This window comes from Mixophyes fleayi, chromosome 3 (genome assembly GCF_038048845.1).
Source record: "Mixophyes fleayi isolate aMixFle1 chromosome 3, aMixFle1.hap1, whole genome shotgun sequence".
NCBI lineage: Eukaryota > Metazoa > Chordata > Amphibia > Anura > Limnodynastidae > Mixophyes > Mixophyes fleayi.
Window position 1 is genome coordinate 72,450,722 of NC_134404.1, and position 16,169 is coordinate 72,466,890.

The 16,169-nt window shown below is 38.3% G+C and overlaps 1 protein-coding gene across 4 annotated transcripts in view; it reads left to right on the top strand.

Annotated features, from left to right (window-relative positions):
• The window catches only part of ATG16L1 (autophagy related 16 like 1), a 34,477-nt gene extending 19,301 nt beyond the window's left edge, over window positions 1-15,176 (top strand). For all 4 annotated transcript variants that reach the window (XM_075201745.1, XM_075201746.1, XM_075201747.1 and 1 more), the window contains 6 exons: window positions 118-238; window positions 8,302-8,407; window positions 9,313-9,462; window positions 10,310-10,357; window positions 10,863-10,964; window positions 11,220-15,176. In XM_075201745.1, coding sequence (XP_075057846.1) covers window positions 118-238; window positions 8,302-8,407; window positions 9,313-9,462; window positions 10,310-10,357; window positions 10,863-10,964; window positions 11,220-11,313 — 621 coding nt within the window. In that variant the 3' untranslated portion in view covers window positions 11,314-15,176. The remainder of the gene's footprint in view (window positions 1-117; window positions 239-8,301; window positions 8,408-9,312; window positions 9,463-10,309; window positions 10,358-10,862; window positions 10,965-11,219) is intronic.
• Window positions 15,177-16,169: the final 993 nt, after the last annotated feature.

Genomic DNA, 16,169 nt, shown 5'->3' on the forward strand with positions numbered 1-16,169 from the left:
TAAGTGACAACAATAATTTAAGAAGACTTATCTCGGTAGAAATGGCTGATGTCCTGTTACATGTTGGAGGACTCGGTCATGAAGCATGGTATTCACAACTGTCTTTCCTCATTTTAGCATACGTTAACTGGGCACAGCGGAAAAGTTTTGTCTGCGAAGTTCTTATTGGACAATGCTCGAATTGTGTCCGGAAGTCATGACCGGACGCTGAAACTCTGGGATCTGCGCAGCAAAGTCTGTAAGTAAATACATTCTCCTTAGGAGTTGGATGGAACATCACAAATCTGCATATGTTCAAATTGTGCAGGTTTTATATTTATATATAAAAGGAAAAATAATATTCATTATGGAACGCAGTCTTATTTATTGTAGGTTTTTGTGTTCCTTTGGACACTACACCAACAGTTCACTAGGAATTATAATATCCCTTCATGCCTCAATGAGCTCATGGTTTTTCTTGTGGATTAAAAGGTTGTAGTCATGACTGTTGGTTCAGCCCACAAACTGGCTGCTGCCATTGTATGTACACTTTACACAGCTACACACAGTGAAGGTTTTCATTTTGGTGTCGGTAATACTTACGACACAACTGACTGACTAATATTCACAAAGCCTGATTTCTATTTGTAATGTGGTGACTCCTAGTGAACTGACAGGATACAGTCTCATCAATGTTACTTCATCCCACTGTTATGTTCGTCTAGTCACTATCAATAAATATTGTCCGCTGCGATCAAGGTGGTTCCAACACACAAAAGACATTTAATAGCAAGATGTAACAAATAACAATTAAATAAAGTACAGCCGACACATAAGCAAGCGCTCTGGATCCAGCATACAGTTATTCAGTCCTGAAGCCTGTGGTCAAAGTAGACTGTATGATGGTCTCAGTGCCTGGTTCATATACAGTGGTGATGTCATGGCATTTTTCCATTGGTTCAGGATTTAGATCGGTCCAGTATAATGCAATTCATAGGTCAATTCAAACGATGCCCTCAAAGGGTGGGGGCAACTCTCCAACAGCTGCCTAAGTGTCTTCCTGCTGAAATACAGCTTCAAACTATTCTATTAGCATTACAAACGCAATATCATTCTAAGCATTAATACTTTGTCATCCATAACTAGCATACGCAAGGTGTGAGCGCTTAGCCGATTGTAGCGGATGTCTGATTGTAGAAAGTGGATTAGTATGACACTAAACATGATACATTTCCTATATCCTGAACCTTAGATATCAATAAAGTAGTTTTAACATTATTATATTAAACTATTAAATTGATTACATTTGATTATAAAAGACTATATGCTGGAACTTTATTAAAGTGAACTATTGACAAATGAATGTGAGTGTAAATGTATGTAGAAGTGTTCGCTAGTGTGATTGCGTAAAACGCCCTTCCAAGCTGTAGCGTGCTATTCGCAGATTTCCAGAAAAAGCCAATTTAATCGGTCTTTATTAATTTGAAACAACTTCATCCAATTATTTAACTTTTTATGTTTTTACTTGTTTTTAAAATTATTTCAAACAAAGTAATATGTAAAATGAGATATTCTAATGTTGCACGTATTAATACACATTTATTTTCCTGAGCAAGAGACACAATAAAGAGACAATTTTTCAGTGTTAAATCTAGTTGTGGTGTGTGTGTTTTCTTTGTTTTTAAGTTTTATTTTATTCAAAGTTGAACAGTTGAAAAAACAGTTACCGTGCAGAGCAAAAAAAAACCTAAGCAAACAGGAACTGGAGCAAATAGTAGTGAGTACAACTGGAAAAATCCCAAATGCTCTTGGGCCATCAGATCAATTATATAGATGTCAACCAAGTTTGTTATAATTTTGGGGGAGAAAAGTAAAGGACAGGAGTGGAAACAGGGGAAAGGGTGGTGTGAAGCCCTGGGGGGGGGGGGGGGGAGAAAAGAAGAGTCCAGCAGGTAATAGGAGAGAATGAGAATAGAAAGTGAATTTAAGGGGCAAAGGCTAAGTGGAACTAATAAATCGCCCAGGTTTTGCAAAATGAATTTGCGGAATTGTTTACAATGACAATCATGTATTCCATACGGTAGTCCTTCCATATCCTAGTTACTACTGCACTAAAAGCAATGGGTTTCTATTCCACCATGAGCTGAGCAGTGGCAGCAGAGACAAAATGGCGAATGAGCTTAAGTTGGTGTTTAGTAATGTGGGGAGGGGAGGGGGGGCAGATGGAACAGGTATTACTTAGACAGGAGCGGACAGTCAATATGTAAGACTGAACATTTCAGGTTCCAGAGCACTGACCATTAGCTAGATAGTTTGGGACAAGACCACCAAATATTCTTCCCCCATTGTATAGATATTGTGTGATACAATCTCAAGAGCCATATGGGGTCTATATCTTTTTTTTTATATATATATATAAAACATTGGTGGCTTCTAGTATGATTGATTCATGTTGTCTGGATTCATGTTATCTATATCTGTTCATCTGCAGGTTAGGACCCATAACATACTTCTAGCACTTATTCTGGGGTAGCCACACTTGTATTTTATGACATTTGGTCTGATAACATCATTATATAGTTCCTGGCCTAGTAAAAGAAAGCCTGCTCATTAGGGAAGGGAGCATTATTGGGTCCTATCAGACCCAACAAGCATATCTGAGAGGTCATTGAATATGTGAATTTATATAATTGACTGCCTTATGCTGCAAGTCCTTAATATAACAACTGTATTAAATGCAGAAAAGATCATGGATATTACGTTGAGGGCATAAGGGCAAGTTTCTTATACCCTTACTATACAGTTGAACAGGATCCAGATATGCTGTGTCTAAAATCATTGTTTGTATATATTGCAGTGGTTCCCAAACTTTTGCAGTTCGCAGAGTCTCTATATGTTTCAAGGCACCCCTCCAAAATAATTACCAAGCAGTCCCATTTTCTAAGTTGGGTCAAGAAAACATAAGTATTTAGGTCAGGACAAAAATACTTATTTAGTTGTATGCAAAAATAATACACATAAATCCAAGGGAAAATAATATTTTTATATATTTTTTTTCAATTCTATTTCTGTCCAAGAATAATTTACAGCTAACTCACACTGTGCCCCCCTTCACGTCCGCTCGCTCTGTGCCCCCCTTCACGTCCGCACGCTCTGTGCCCCCCTTCACGTCCGCACGCTCTGTGCCCCTCTTCACGTACGCACGCTCTGTGCCACTCAATTGCTGTTTCCCATCACCATTCCACTCCGTTTCTTCACTTACCATACTTGACCTTCTTTCTTCTATTCTGTCTTTATCTTCTGTCTTCTTACCAATTCAGCGGTGCCTGGGACCCAGCATCCTCTCTCCTGCCGCTTGTCACTGAATGTGGGGCATGAAGATGTCACACCCGCCATTCAGTGAGAAGCGAGGAGGATGCTGGGTCCCGTGCTCCGCTGGATTGGTAATTTGTTTTGTTTGTTTTCCTCTTCCTGGCCACGGCACCCCTGTGACAGCGCCGCAGGACCCATGGGAGCCGCGGCGCACGCTTTGGGAACCGCTGATATATTGGTTTCTTCCCTGAGAGACTTTTGAGTGACTCACTCCTTCTGAAAGGCTCCCAGATCTTACAGCCATTGCAGATATTTCTTATTAGATGAGATTGTCTGGCTAATAGCGTAAAATACATTGACCGCTTGTAAATATTTCCAGCCATTGATAATTATAAAATAGAAGAAAAAAAAGTCTGAGCCCTTCAGATTGTATCAAAAAGACCACACAAATATCAGTCCTTTACATTCCCAGAGCCTTCCATTCTCTGTTTTGTTTTGTTTAGTTCTGTCAAGTTTGAGTCCCCAAAATTTTAACCATTTGAGTTCTATATCTGATCTTGGGTTTGAAAGTTGTGTGAAATGTAGGCTTTTGCGCATGGTCCCTGGTCCGCTTAATATTGTACAAATGCCGAATTTGAGGTGTTTTGTTTGAACAATGATTTAAAACTAATTTGCAAGCTAGCTTAATATAAATATATATATATATATATATATATATATATATATATGTATATGTATGTATGTATGTCCAATACCTCAATTCCTCCAACTTTTTTTTAAATGAGATTTGGGGCCATTTACTAGCCCATATAAACAAAAATGAGTGGATTGATTGATTTAAATTTTGATGGAGGAATATAATTTTTTATTACAGCCATTCTACCGTGGGAGTTAGTGGGTGTCTGCAGTTAATACTTGTTTTAGTTTTTGAATCTTTCAATCGTGGTCATGTTTAATTTAGTATATTCCTTTTCAGTGTTCTGTTTGTTTATTGTAACTATACTTCCAAAGTATATTTAAGTGTGGGCATTTAGCTTGAATTGGTTTAATAGTATGGTCCAAATGTGGCAATCATTTGCAAGGTAGCATTCAGTGATTCATTGGGATCATTTAGGATTAGTATGGTATCATCGGCGTATAACACTAGTTTTTCTTAGTTTTCACCAAGTCTCAGCTCCTTCATGACCTTATTCTCTCTATTGCCAGTGGTTCAGCTGCTATAGCAAATAACATTGGAGAAAGGGAGAATTCCTGTCAAGTACCCCTATGAAGCTCATAGAGAGAGGAATGAAATTTGCCCACTAGCACCTTAGCCACTGGCTGATTTGTATAATATCTTTATCCATTAGAAATAGATCTTCAAAGCTGAACAATGACATCAGTAGCTACTGGTTTGTCTACTCTACCGCATCAAAGGCTCTGTCTGTGTTGAATGATCCCATTGACTCAGATGGAAGTTGCAAATTGGAGATTAATAGTCTAAAATCAAGGTGCCTTTGCCAGACATAGCACCTGTTTGATCTGAGTTTAATACAGTGGATGACTGAGTTAAGTGTAATAGCGAAAACTTTATGTATTTATCATCCGTGTTTGTTCAAGGATTTAGGTTGATATGAAATCTTTATTTGGCCTGGGGTACATAATTGTGAAGGCTTCTTTCATAGAAGGGGGATTTCTTTATATTCAGATGAGTGTTTGCAGCATTCAAGCACTTGAGGGGCTAAATTGTCTGTGTATATATCTGCCAGGAGCTTTGTTACCTGGGGAGGATTTAATGCATTCAGGACCTCCCCTATTCCATGCATCTACGGTCATTTCCCTTAATAGTAGAGGCAGCTATTCAGCCATTTACACTGTTTGTCTCCAAGCCATACATTCTTGAGAGGGCGAGGTGTGTATCGCTCTCTTTCCACCATTGCTTATGTCTCTGCTTTGCCCTCTTCAACATTTCCTAATTTTCAAGAGTCATATTGAGAGAGTTTCTGACTTGTTGGGACAGTAGATCTACTGTCCCATCTTTTTCTAAGTATTCACACTAACTGACCCCCCCACGATGACCTCAAGTGGCATCCCATCTCATGACTGGGGCAGTATTAATGGTGAAGTTATACGTGTAGGTATTACATAAATGAACCAGATCTTTTGGATATGGTTGATGAGCCTCATTGCTTTTGCAGTGTCATGGAAAAGTCTGGGAAGAAAGAAATGTCCTTTTCAACCCTCACCTCTCCCACCTGTCTGGCAGCACGCAGTATGGCAATACAATCTCTATATTTGAGCAATCTCTGGAACATAGAGGGGATGGGAGGGGGGTTAGTGCAGTGATAGTGATCTTATATAGCTGTCGATTTCACAGTCACCCCCTGGCTGTCCTCTTCAATGTACCAGGTATTTCCATGTGTGTAATATGTATTTTGGAGACGTATAGGAGCCTTTTTGCCCTTTAAATTGGTAGCCTGCCATAGTATTGAGGAGCCCGGCACTGGCTTGTCTTCTTTACTGCTTCTGTTTCTGAGGGATCTTAATGATTCTCTTAGTAATATACTGTGCCTTGTTGATGGCTTTGGCAAGTACTCTGGACTCAGGATCAAATGGTCCATATTCAGTATATTCCCCTACCCCAACTGATATAAAGCAATATACACCTAAATTCAAATATTTGGTAATTTATATGAAACCGTGTACAAGACTATGTCCCCATTAACATTGATCCAATTATAACATGTCTCCACACCAAAATTTCTACCTGTAAGAAACTACCTTTGTCAAGGGTCAATTTGATTTAAGATGATCCTTCAACCCAAATTCCTATACCTGTTGCAACACATCCCTTTATGTCTCCCAGAGCGGATAAATATCTCTCCTCTCTGATCTGATAAGCTGACTACAATATATAGATCTACAGCCTTGGGTGGCCTGACCCTCTCGAATTTGAAAGTATATTACATTGGTGCACATCTAGCATATTTGAGAGAATGGATCAGGGCGTCTCCAACTGATAATTTACGTGGGTTCTTTTATGAGCAGACCGGGTCCTCCACTCTCTGCTACAAACCTTGTTGGTTATGAGAGTCTCCAGAATTACAGCACCAGTTTTCCGACAGGTGGTGCTAGTATGGAATGGGATGAGCGGGGCATTTGATCATACAAGTATTGACCCCAATTCCTCTGTTTTAAATAACTTCACCCTTAAGTTAGGAAAGAATAACACTTGGGGTAAAGTTATCAAGCTGCAGGTTTGAAAGTGTAGATATTGCCTATCACAGCCAATCAGATTCTAGCAGTCATTTTGTAGAATGTACTACATGATGACTAGAATCTGGTTGCTATAGGCAACATCTTCACTATTTCAAACTTGCAGCTTGATAAATTTACCCCTTGGAGTCAACTCACTCGGCAAATTTTATATGCAAAACTATTTTAAATCTTTTGACCAACTAAAAGTAGAGTTTTCTATTCATTTATCTTAGTTATCTACAACAGAGACATGCCATAACAGCCCAGTTTGGTGGTCTCTCCATCACACTTTGTCCCTCCACGATTGAACTATTTCTTAAACAGTTAGACTCGAAAAAAACAACCTATGCTAATATCCTTACCCCCTTTATACAGATGATCTGAACAACCTCAAAACTAAATGGGAGGTTGCTTTAGGACACTAAGTGGAGTTTTATGTTGGGTAGTGACAAAGGAGACTCCTGGTGCACTAGATACAGACAAATACAAATGTACATTCTACACTGGGTTTGTTATACTCCACTAAGGTTTTCCTCAATGGGCAGAAGGCACAATTCCAATTGCCCTAAATGTGGGATGAACTCTGCTTCCTACTAGCATGTACTATGGGAAAGTCCCAGGATACAGTTTTGGGTTGCGCTGATAGAAGCGATACAAAAAAACTGGTATAAATTACTCTATCCAATTCCCTAAAACATTTGGATTTGCACTAGAACGCATGGTTAAATAAAACCTCATTGCAGTATGTAACCTGTCTGTTTACTCCAGCCAAGGTTGTTATTGCAAGAACATGGATGTCTAGCGAATACCCAATCTTTCACACTTGGGTGGCCCTTGTAAACGATGTCTTAGGACATTAAAGATTTATGTACCATTCCAGCAATGCCACACACAAATACCATACAGTATGGTCCAGATGGACCAGGTCTAGTATTCTCTTGGAAGACTGAGTGCACTCGCTGGGCGCCAAGCCGGGTTACATGTATATGTATTCTAGAGTTAAGTGTGAGACCCTACCCACTATATTGTACTATATTACCATTCATTTGTGTTTATTTGATTTGAATTTCTGTAACATCTTTTATTGATCTATTGTACAGTTTAAGTTCATATTCTTGAGTACCTAGAAAAGTTTTTTCTGTTTTATAGATTTTTGCTAGTAGTTTGAGGTTATATGTTGGTTTACAAACACACTAACATATAACCTCAAACTACTAGTAAAAATATATATATATTTTTTAATTATAAAATGTTCATTAAAAAAATAGATTTAAAATAAAATATAAAAAAACAAACATAACTCATGTATCCTATAATTTGCATATTTTTGTCCAGTCAGTTGAATGGTTTAAGTATGAACTTTGTTTCATACATAGTGCACAAGGTAGAGATGTGGATGCCCATACCCCTATACATCACAGATGCCAAAAAAATACATATACATTTTGTGTTCAGCAGGACTTTATGGAAGGAAATGAAAGCTGCATGGATCATTCACATGTGAAGCTAATAAATCTGGGTCTCAGCGACTTCAGCTTAAATGTACTAGGTGCTAACTAGAAGAATATGCCTGATAATGAACTAGCCTTTAGTTTAAGTAAAGGCAAACATGTAACTAGAAATGGGAATTGCCATTCCTTTGATAGGCAAAGCATATGTTGTATTACTGATGTCACCTTGTAATCAGAATATACATACAGATATATATATTTAATGCTTTCACTACAGTGGAAAACATACAATGTTGTGTGTTTTGTTTTTGTGTGACTCCAGGTATTAAGACAGTGTTTGCTGGCTCCAGCTGTAATGACATTGTCTGTACAGAACAGTGTGTGATGAGCGGACACTTTGACAAAAAGATCCGGTTCTGGGACATAAGGTAGGAAGGTCGCTCCTTACATTGCAGCCTTTAAAAACTCTTAAGAAATCTAAACTGTTATCGATGTTCATAAAACATTGTATTAGGATTTTACCTTACTGCTTGTCCATGTTTTGCATCGTATACATTTCTGCCACCTAAAAACTATAGGATGTTGCCAACATTATATCTGACCTTATGTTGTCCAGGTTTGAAGTCTATTTATAACTCGTACTTTAAAAAATACTCCTTTTAAGCACTCATCACCTTAACCTTAATACTAAATTTGTTTATATTCACTGTCTAATATTATGAACCAAAAAGGTAAATTTGCTGTATGCAAGTTACTGATATAGCCATTTATGTCTGTTATCTACACCAGTGGTTCTGGAAGGGGCATATAAGGAGTATTTACATATCTGCTCCTACAATTGTTTTTCTCTTGGTGAGACAATGCTATTTGTAAACATCCTCTTTTTGTTATAAGAAAGCTTATACAGTAAAAGAGAAGCATCCATTGTATTTATACTCTTTTGTATATTGCCAGTACAGTTTTAGTATTGGGACATATTTGGAGCATACAATACTAGTGTGCCCCAAAGGCTGAACTTGAATTTGACTTAATTTTAGTGACAACATATGAGTGTAGGACTGTGAAACGGAGAGCTTTGTGTTGGAGTGTATTATATTTATCATACACTGAAACAAACGAATAATACTAATACTGTAATTGGCTCTAATGAAACCCTACTAAGTTCTCGCCAACAGATTGATATTACACTTGGGTCTGCGTACAGAAATTCTATAGGCTTACTACTAAGATAACCATGCATATGGAACAATATCCTAATGTCATTGTCCTACTTTAATTACAAGGCCTTTTCACTGACCCCCTTCTCCCCAACCCTCTCTTGTTCCCATTCTAGAACAGAGTGTATAGTACGTGAGCTGGAGCTACAAGGCAGGATCACTGCTTTAGATCTGAACCCTGAGAGAACAGAGCTGCTCTGCTGCTCTCGCGATGACCTGATCAAGATCATCGATTTGCGTGCCAATGCCGTACGACAGACGTTTAGGTGAGTAAGAAGGCTACATTGACCACATCTCTATGGTGTAAAACAAGCAGATGTTTTAACTACAGCAATCGCATTGAAAGACATTGCATGCATCCTCCTTTTCTCTGAAATGTTTGATAACTGAGAACAATAGCTTGTACTTGCCTACACAGCAAATGTAAATGCAGTGGACAATATCTGAAGCTAGTAAGTGTATGGAAACTCCCGATGCTGGCCACGTGTGGGACGATCCTGACCTTCTGAGTAACAGGATCACTTTTTGGTTTCACCACATCTGGCTGAGGAGTCAGATTATATGGGGGCTGACATTGCGGATGTCAGATGAAGGGTGCACACAGGCCAGTCACAGTCTTATGGGCAGACCTGTAATCGGTCCAATAACTCAAGTGTCGGACATCCCAGGGGGTTTGCTGTTTGGATTCCACATTTGTATACTAAACTTTTAGTGAAAATTAAAAAGGTTCAGTAATGGAGAGGAGGCCATTCTACACAAATAACCTGGGCTCATTTCAAAACCATACCTATATGGACTCAAACTCCAGATATATGTGGTATATTTAACTGGGTGAACTTGCTTTTAAATATAGTGTAGCATCCTGTATACAGTAGAAAAATAATTGACTGGAGCAGGCAGATGTTCCTGGACTCTCATTGGAAACGATTATCAGAGCTGCATTTGTGCCTTGTGCTGGTGTGATAAACACCAATACACTTTATGGAATGGACTGTAGATTATATAACGCGCTATTTTTTTATTTTATTGCAGCTTGTGTTCAGTATATGGAGACACATGAAAATACACAAAATGTTCTACTTCTAACAGTAAATACTCTCTCCTTGTCAATAGTGCTCAGGGTTTCAAGTGTGGTTCAGACTGGACTAGAGTCATTTTTAGGTAAGTTTTACAAACAAACATAACTGGAACAATAGTGCATGTGTGACTTAACTATTTTCATGTATAGATAAGTATTATGTAATTTTGCCATATTACAAATATTATACACCTTTACGGTCAATGAATAATATAATGTGAAATTCTACTGTATAAGTTTTCTGCCCTCAAACATATTCATTTAGAAATGGTTATTTGTCCAAGTACAAAACGTAGCCGATTGCACCTAGTGTTCATATTGAAGCTTATGTAAGATTAAACTGATAACTCTCTCTGCCAGTAAGATGTCATTGTGCCTAAATATCAGTTGAGCCTGGCCCATTGACAGGTTGTTGTATCCGTCAGTGTTGTAAGCATCAGTGCAAGCTGGCTTTGTGAATCAGTTGGTGGATTAATACCCCACCCTATTTGTTATATTGTGGGACGTTTGTCCAAACTGGGCAGTGCCTATTATCCATCAGTATAGATGGGGGTAACTGGGTCTCACCACTATATCATGTGCTCTCAGCCCCGATGGCAATTATGTGGCCGCTGGCTCAGTGGAGGGGACTCTCTATTTCTGGAATGTGATGACGGGGAAGGTGGATAAAGTTCTTGGCAAGCAGCACAGGTAAGACCGCAAGAAGTACTGTAACGTCTTTTATTCACTAAAGATGTCACTATTACATAGACCTGTTACATTCTATTAAATGAGAACATATATACAGCGATGCTAAACACACTTCTGCTAGAATACTAGAAGCGAACATATGAAAATGTTATTGGTTACAAGGTAGATGGACCTGATTTAGCAGATATTTAATAGTTTTTATTTGTAACTTGTATTTCAAGTACTTGTTGCTCATTATCCTGTTCTTCCTTACAGTTCCGCTATCAATGCCATTGCCTGGTCTCCCTCTGGTGCCTTTGTAGTCAGTGTGGACAAAGGAAGCAAAGGAGTTTTGTGGTCTGACTTCTGATAACTTTCATACCCAAGACAAAGCCCACATTGATACCACATTGTCCCCCAGATATTTGATACTTTGCTAATAGGGTACAATCCTGCTTAGAAGAGCTCTGGATTCTCTACACAAAAGCTCTGATGTGCAGAGAGAATGAGATTATCCACAAAACCTGCAGAGGGCGCTCATCACTGCTAAATCGCTGTGGATCAAAGCAACTGTGCTTTAATATTATAATACGGAGTATATCTTCACTCTTAAGAGCTTACTATATAAAGGTGGTGAAATGAAGACTTTTACACTGTTTTAAAAACAAAATCAATTTGCCTCAAAGTGGGATCTCTCTCTCTCCAGAATGTAGGATGGGTTCACCAGCTTTATGTTTTGATGTATAGCTTCAAAGTGGTGCAAGCAGCTGGGGCCCGCACTGCATGTAATCCGTTAAACCTAACCTAATGTTAGTTGTGTTCAGTCACCCATTACCAAATAAAAATGTTTTAATTGTATCATTTTCCCATTTAAAGCTCTCTTCATAAAAGGCACTTTAAATACACATTACTTCTAAATTGCTACTACATGGTTCTCCCATGTTTGAAGGAAAGTATATTATATGCTTTTATGTGTTTTGGAGCCAGAAAAGCCCCCACACATTGCACTCCGGTAAGTGACGCAATCACCAAAAATGGAGGAAACAGTTTATGGACTTTCACCCTTCTTGGGATGGAAATTTGGGTATGGCACATTGCTACCAAATACTTTAAAACTCTACACATGAAGTGTTTACAGTGTTATGTAGCAAGTAACCCGCCTTAGTAGATAGTCCACAGTCCTGTGCACACTAGGATGAGATTAATTTGCTAATCCCCAGGAGTAGGTTATATAGTCCTCAAGACATCATCGCATGTCCCCAAAAGTATATGGTTACTAAATTAGAGAATCCTGAAATCTTCCTAATACACTGCAGGACTTGACCTCATAGCAGTCTAGGACCTTTCCTCTATTTGTTTTACAGAGGCTTCCTACATGCTGCAGGTGTAATCTTTTCACATGCCATTTTCCCTCTCACCTGTCCTACATTCTAGAGTGTTGGTTATAGGGAGTAATTCTAGTGTAGAGACAGCAAGAGCTACAGAACAGCTGCCTAGGTGGAAATAGGTTTGTTTTTCCGTAGTCCGTTTAGTCAGAGAACACCCGCAATAACTAGCAGCGCTGAATAACGAGTAATGAATCTTCTCACTTCATGGTCTTTGTTTACCATTCAAAATGTTTTGCAACTTATTACATTTTTCTTTTAATATAGATTCATTTTACGAATCCATCATTGCCAAGTCATTGTATTACAAAGGCTGTGATCGGACCAGACTTATTTAGTTTCATATTGACTGAATATAGGTTTGGTTGTCATGTATGGAGGCTTAGGCAGTTCTTGAGTTTTAAACTTCTTTTTTTAGAAGATATTTTAAAATGAACAATGTAAGGGGAGACTATTATCAAAGTAGTTATGACAGTCACTTATGTAAATTGGTTACTGCAAATCAAGCCAAAGTTTATTTTACTGATCTATTTCTGTCTTAGGTTAACTCTGAGCTGTCTTCTTTTTAATCACTTTGGTGTGTGTTTTTTTTTGTTTGTTTTTTAATTTAAACTTTGTAAACCATCTAAATATTTGGATTAAAACGGTAAATTTAATATTTTGCTTTCTTTCCTATTCCCTTCTTTTCTGTTTTCCAAGTGGGGGAGGTACTTATCTGTTTACCTACCCTATCAACACACACAAGAAATACAAAGGGGACAAACCACAATAAAAAAATGTTGCTAGAATTATGCAATGCAAGTTTTATTTTTTATTTTTTTTCTCTTTTTAGCAAAAAAATTCAGTCCTGTCAGAGTAGGTTTCCAGCTTGGTGGTTTACGGTGTTGCACAGAGTTAGCTGTAATGCATTTGGGTGATTGATGCAGCTGGAAGTTTATTTTTGAAAGGGAGTCCTGAGGATTGTACATTCACAAAATTGGTTCAGTAAGTTAGTGTGTAGTCACCAGAGTAAGTTTCAGCTTATTTACTTGGGTTAATTTTGACATATTTTGGAATATCTATTTCGGTTTAAGAAAAAAAAAAAATTACTTTTTTCCTACAGTGTTTCCTGTAATTGGCACATACAGATAAAAGTGAGGTTTAATGTTGCACATTTGATTATAAAAGCACACAGACAAGCGTTTTCTTTCAGACTATTTTTGGTGTAAAAGGGAATTTAGCCACTGCATGGAATCACCTTCACCATATAACAAGAATGGGTTTACAAGAATGACATTTACCAGAGTTCCACACTTGCTTAATGATCCTTATAGACATCCATAGCTTCAGGCTACTATTTCATTTGATTGCTCCTGGCAAGCTTATTTAACATCTGTCAGCATTCACAGAAAGAGGGGCGTATTCAAATCTCGCGGCCCGCGCATGATTACGGTAATCGTGCGCGGAAAAACCGTTAATATGGTAATTTTCTCACTGGATTTCAGCTCGCAGGTCCCTGAGCCGCGAGCTGAAATCCAGCTAACTATTACCGTATTAACGGTAATAGTTTTTCCGCGGCGCGGAAAAAAAAGAATTGAATATGCCCCAGAATGTCAATGTTTAAGAAGTCGCTAGGTAAACAATCAACACACCAATAAAAGACCTAAGTAAAATATACTGGAATAGGGAAGAACAAATTACTAAAGTTGTATGTATGGAAGATACAGTTACATTGAATAACCATTACATAGTATAAATATAGACTTCAGCAGAGTACACACTGCTGCTGGTGCTGTTTTGTTTGGTGCTCTTTTTTGTCTGTTGTCTCGGTCTTGGGGAGTTGTTAGGACACTACCATAGCATCTAGGATCTACCCTCCTCTAAATCAAGCTGTTAATGCTATAAGGCAGTGTTGACTAACCTGTGACACTCCAGGTGTTGAGACTACAAATCCCAGAATGCTTTGGCAATATTTAGCAACTTATTGCTGGAAGGGTATGCTGGGACTTGTAGTTTCACAACACCTGGAGTGTCACAGGTTAGCCAACACTGCTATAAGGTATTGAAATGTTGTATAGAACTGGTCCATCAATACATGGCTAAGGTTAGCAAAGGAGGCATGTAAATAAGCCACTCCAAAAAGAGCCATGTAAATCTGGATACATGAAACACAGACTGCATAGCTAGGGACACCAGATCAGCCATGTAAATCCGGACACATGCAGTATCCATGCTGCATTATTCCTTTGTAACATGTGAAACTACAGTGTCTACTTTTCAGGCATTCTGAGTACCCCACAAACTAAACACAGCGGAGCTAAGCAGCCTGTCTATTTTATCTGTGTCCTATTTTAGATGGATGCCCTGGCACTTTAATCTTTGACGATGATCGTATGCTGTAAGAGTTGTAGTGTTTATAGTAGTTTATTGAACGCAATTTAGGACCTCCCACCCCATCTTTGCCATTATTTGTATTTACATGGTGCCGCATTGTTTTTCTTTAATTAGATTTTGTTGAATACAGCTGCAATGAAGCAGGATGATTCTGACAAAAACAAAATTGTAATGAATGTTTAGTTGTGTTGTTAAAATTGTAAATCTGATCATATTGTACATTCCTTCACAAATAAAATGCAGTTCTGACTATGCATTGTGGGCCATGTATATGCAAATCGGTAACAATAAGCTAGTTCTGTAGAGTATCCTGTTCTGCACCATTTCATACATCTGTACCAATGCCCATTTCCCATAATAAGGTGTGCCCCATTGTTTTATGGGGCCCTCTGTGCCATGCTTATTGTGTTTTTACTTATCCTGTTCTGCTGGTTTGCCCAAGCAACCTTGTAAATAAACGTGATATTCTGTCTCACTTCTGTGTACCAGACTACTTTTTTTTTTTTTTTAATCTATCTTTTTCAATTTTCAGAATTGGTAATTGCCGTCAGTGGTCGGCCCCATGTAGCAAGTACTGCACACTATGGTCTTTTGTTGAAAGTGCCACTAAACTTAAAATACATATTGGCTTATATAAAATATCCACAAAAGTCATCCCCAAATTAGAATTTAAAAGATGTTTTAGATAAAGTATTTGACATATATTGCCAGATATTTTTCTACACACCAGATTTCTGTCAGTGCTTTTAGTATTGACTTGGAAACCTGGAACAGCAAAACCCATGTAATGACTGGTAGTTGATGATTATCAGGCTGTTGGTCTGTGTGATGTCATCTGACAACTGGACTGACTGGTGCCCATATCCTGAGCACCAAACTGCTGATCTGTTGTATTTGGTCACCTACTTGTGGCCAATCTGATCCTGTCAATTGGAGCAAGTATTTTGGGTATAGTGGTTCTTTAACATTTAATATGCTTAATACCGGTTTGCAAAAACAAAGATGTTCTCTTACATAGGAACAGTTTGCGGATATCTATGAAGATTAATGGTGTACTGTAAGTTGAAGCCACTAGCATACTGTGCTGAGCATGAGGAATAGCAAGAAATGAATTGTTGCCATTGTGTCACATCTAAACCTCTTACTAACTTGTGATGTGCTGCCTGGTTGCTGTGGTGGAGTAATAAAATAAACTGTGTCCTTGACTGGTGGTGGGTCTTCCCAGCCGCACCTCTGCTGGTGTGTAAAACACAATGTGTTTTACGATGGCTTCCCATCTACAGCTCTGCACATTCAACAAAATATAAACAATATACAAATAAGGGTCAAGAGGAACAATAGAATCCGTAATACAAGAAGAGAAAGGGAAAACAGTTACATAAGAAGACACACCTCTTGAAAGATTGGAGGTTGGGAGCAAGTCTTGTCAGGCAGGGAGTTAAAATGGATGGGAGCAGCAGTCCTGAAT